General features: G+C 41.3%; 1 protein-coding gene across 1 annotated transcript in view; it reads right to left on the bottom strand.

The window, feature by feature from the left end:
• Positions 1-2,906, bottom strand: part of atp1b1b (ATPase Na+/K+ transporting subunit beta 1b) — an 8,809-nt gene extending 5,903 nt beyond the window's left edge. The window contains exon 1 of the mRNA XM_032505942.1: positions 2,633-2,906. Within this exon, the coding sequence (XP_032361833.1) occupies positions 2,633-2,723 (91 nt within the window). The 5' untranslated portion in view covers positions 2,724-2,906. The remainder of the gene's footprint in view (positions 1-2,632) is intronic.
• Between the last annotated feature and the right edge of the window lie 1,112 nt (positions 2,907-4,018).

The raw sequence follows: 4,018 nt of genomic DNA, 5'->3' as shown, positions 1-4,018 counted from the left end.
CCCCCCCCCCCCCCGCCCTTTTTTTGCCTACACTGAGTTTGCAACGCAGTGATGCAGCACATGATTTGCATGCTGAAGACGAAGCAATGACCTGGATGGTTTTCAGGGTGAAAAAAAAGATACGCAAAACGCAGTTTTTGATTTTATTTGGAAGGTCGAAAATATGCAAGGAGGATGCCGTGTCAAATCCTTCAACACCACCACCAGTTTGATTACTCAAACACTTTTCACAGATGTAAGTTAAACTGGACTTTCATTAAGTTTTACACTTGCTTCAAGTTCTAAAAGTAGCCTAAAACTAACACTATTAGTTGTTTAGGTTTTTCATGGTGGCCCTGTAACGTGCTAAGAAGTATCACTGCAGTACATATATGATTCAGGGATTCTCCAAATGTTTTGCAAATAAAAGATAAGACAATGAGTTTTACGTGGGTTTTTCAGTATGTACAAAATATAACTATCATAGAAACTTGTTTTATAAAAATTATAGTGCCATCATAATAGCAATTATTGGCCTTAACAGCAATGCTATATCATGGAAAAATATCAGCGTATGCATCCATTTATGCTATATGCCACACATCAGGGGAAAACACACTACACCCAGCATAAAATCTGCTGGTGGCAGCAACAACATGCTGAAGAGATGCTGCACCTGGATGGAAAAGGTAAAAGGTCAAAGAGCCTAATACAGCACCATACAGAGGAGAACCTCAAAGTCGCAGCTAAACAGGAAGAGCTCATCAGGAGTGATCAAGTCAAAGCCCAGATTTAAATCCAATTCAGTATTTGTGCAGGACTTGAAAATCTCATTGTTCACTTACAGTCATGTAACTTGACAGAGCATACGCAGAGACCGAAAATCTGCAGTGTGCAGATGAGCAAAGCTGATATAGACTCAAGGTTATAACTTTTGGCAATGGGGCCTCTGCTTTAAACTAACTTTTTTGGGAGGTCAATAATTTAGTATTTAATTATGCTGTGCTCAAATTGGTTGTGATTTGATCAAATTTGAATGGAATGTTACATAAAAGGCTACACATTTTATTTAATGAATCAGCATTTGAATGGATCAAAGGCTTTAAGATATTGTAACGATACCCAGGAGACACTTTTGTTAACCTCATATAAAACACATTGTCATTCACATTTGCTCTGATCTCTTCAACTAGAAGTAGTCTCAAGCTCCAAGGATGTCTGTCAGACACCACTGTGTTAAAAGCGCTTGCGTCTCCCCCATAGATAGATAAGGAACTACAAAGCCAAGCATTCATAAGAAAACAATCCAACAGTGCAATTGTCTTTACAGGAATTCAACTGTGAGGCCTGTTCTTACAGTACAAGGTAGACATGACACACAGCACTGTTGGCTCCTCATTGTAATCACTGTTTAGCATGAACATGTTGTAGAATTACAGGCAACAGAGCACTACAATTGTAGTGTCTGCATTGCAGAGCAATGGGCCTAAATAAAGCCCAGGTGAAGTTAACCTTTCAGGTAGCCGGCTATACATTCATCCAGTCAGTCCTTCTGCGGCATGAGGCAATGTCGAAAAGGTCACAGCCTGAACCACGTACATCACACATCACTTGCGTTTTCTCATACAAGGACATAAAGTATGATCAAAAGTGTATGTCGTCTGGGCATAGTAAACCTGTCATTCCTAGAGATCTATAGCACCAAATCCCACCAGAATAAAAACACTTTACATGATTGAAACCCATTTGTTAATATAGTCCCATATCAGCGTGGATGCACTTTCACAGCCTTCAACACAACACTGCGCATGGCACACTTCCAAATGCATCAGCATTTTCAGATGACCTCAGAAGGACAAATATGAGCCACCACACATCAGCCTCCCTGGCCAACTGCTCCTGAACTTGGTTTAAGATGAGAAGATATCATGTCACTGAAACATTCTTTTTTTTACCCAGGTGTTCGTTTCTAGAGTAAAGAGCTGTGTGACATTGAGAAGAGAAACAAGGACATGCGCAGTAGAAGTGCAAGAGAAACAAGAGAAGAAAGGTCGAGCAAGTTAATCAGCTGTATCGTTTGTTAGATCACAGTGACATCTGATCAGAGGAACACGACACGGATCGATGGTCTTCTGTCAATTTCCAAGCAGGCCCTATCACCTTGGCTCACCTTGGACGGTGATGCATTTTTAACCCTTTGAAAGCCAATATTAAAACTACTAAAAAAAAATGTTTTTAAAAGACCACTTGACGTTCTCCCAACAACTAAAACCCAATGTGGACAAACTGAGGTCCAATTGTCAGCCTTCCACCTCAGCACCGAAGACGGCCCCGCAGCGTTCACGCTCTCTAAATGTAACTTACAGTAAGAACATATTACCTTGTTTTAACGGTTAAAAGGCTATTTAATAAAACTAAAACCAACTCATTTGGGGGGAGGCTGTGCGTTTCCGAGGTCCGACCAAAAGAGGGGACATGGAAATCCAACGTTAAAGATATTAGTTACAGGTGCACAGCGCTGTATCGTGATGTCGTTTTGTTCCAGAAAGCAGCAAACTAAAAAAAAAAAGCAGGTGATAAGATGCATGAAGCTACCGGTGAGCTCGCATTTACCATTTTACCACAAAAACCCGGGAAACCATAGGCTACTTACACCAACTCCCCCCGGTACGACCGAGCAGCTCTCCTTTCTCCGAATCCCACAGAAACTTCTTCCACCCTCCATCGTCTTTGTTTGCAGGCATTCTGATTTACGTCCCTTTAAAGTGTTCCCTTAATCTTTCTATGGCAGACTCACTCAGTGTGGTAACCAAGTCCTGAACCGAGGCAGACAAGGAACCCAGCTCGGTCCGCTTAACAGCACCCTGATATAAACCGTTTCTGCTCGACTCCGCCCGAAACTCCCAACAAGTTACCTACTAGGAGGGCGGAGCAGCGCCGGCCAATTCAGCAGCGGTGAAGCCGTGCGTAACTCTGACGTAGGCAAGACGGACACAATGCCTATGCATTTAGCACAGCTTTGCATACATGTCTGTGAAGGTAGGAAGTCATTAACCGTCTTCAGGTATTATGGTATAGCCCAAACCTCTGTCTGCCCCAAATTCCAGATGTACATACATACAGACATACATACATACAGAGATACATACAGACATACAGACATACATACATACAGACATACATACATACAGACATACATACATACATACAATAATAAAAAAAAAAAATTAGCCTTCATTTCAAGGACAAGAATAGACGTCGAGTTTCAGATGAAAGTCTCTTTTTCTGGCCATTTTGAGCGTTTAATTGACCCCAAAAATGATGCTCCAGAAACTCAATCTGCTCAAAGGAAGGTCAGTTTTGTAGCTTCTGTAACGACCTAAACTCTTTTCAGATGTGTGAACATGATTGCACAAGGTTTTCTAATCATCAATAGCCTTCTGAGCCAATGAGCAAACACATTGTACCATTGAAACACTGGAGTGATAGTTGCGTGAAATGGGCCTCTATACACCTATGTAGATATGCACCAAAAACCAGACATTTGCAGCTAGAATAGTCATTTACCACATTAGCAATGTATAGAGTGTATTTCTTCAAAGTTAGACTAGTTTAAAGTTATCTTCATTGAACAAGTACAGTGCTTTCCTTTAAAATAGGGACATTTCATTGTGACCCCAAACTTTTGAACGGTAGTGTATGTATGTATGTATGTATGTGTGTGTACTAGGGGTGTGACGAGACGCTTACTCCACGAGACAAGACACATCACGAGATTGGGTTCACGAGAACGAGACGAGATTTAAAAAAAAAATTTAAAGAAATCCTCGATGAAATATATGAATGGAAAATAGTTTTTTTATTCAACTGAAAAAGTGCGCGTGTGATGGGATGACGTACCTCGGTTCCAGTGTGTGGAGGAGTCGCCGAAATCCGACATTTTCCACCACAGAAAATGGCCTCATATCAGCTGCAATGAAAACGCCTATGTCCCTCGTTATTGCCGTGGCTCTTGCACTTACCGGTGGCAGAGATGCAA

Source organism: Etheostoma spectabile, chromosome 24 (genome assembly GCF_008692095.1).
Source record: "Etheostoma spectabile isolate EspeVRDwgs_2016 chromosome 24, UIUC_Espe_1.0, whole genome shotgun sequence".
In the NCBI taxonomy this organism is placed as follows: domain Eukaryota; kingdom Metazoa; phylum Chordata; class Actinopteri; order Perciformes; family Percidae; genus Etheostoma; species Etheostoma spectabile.
Note: the sequence above shows the minus strand (reverse complement) of the source record. Positions and strands in the feature narration are given on the sequence as shown.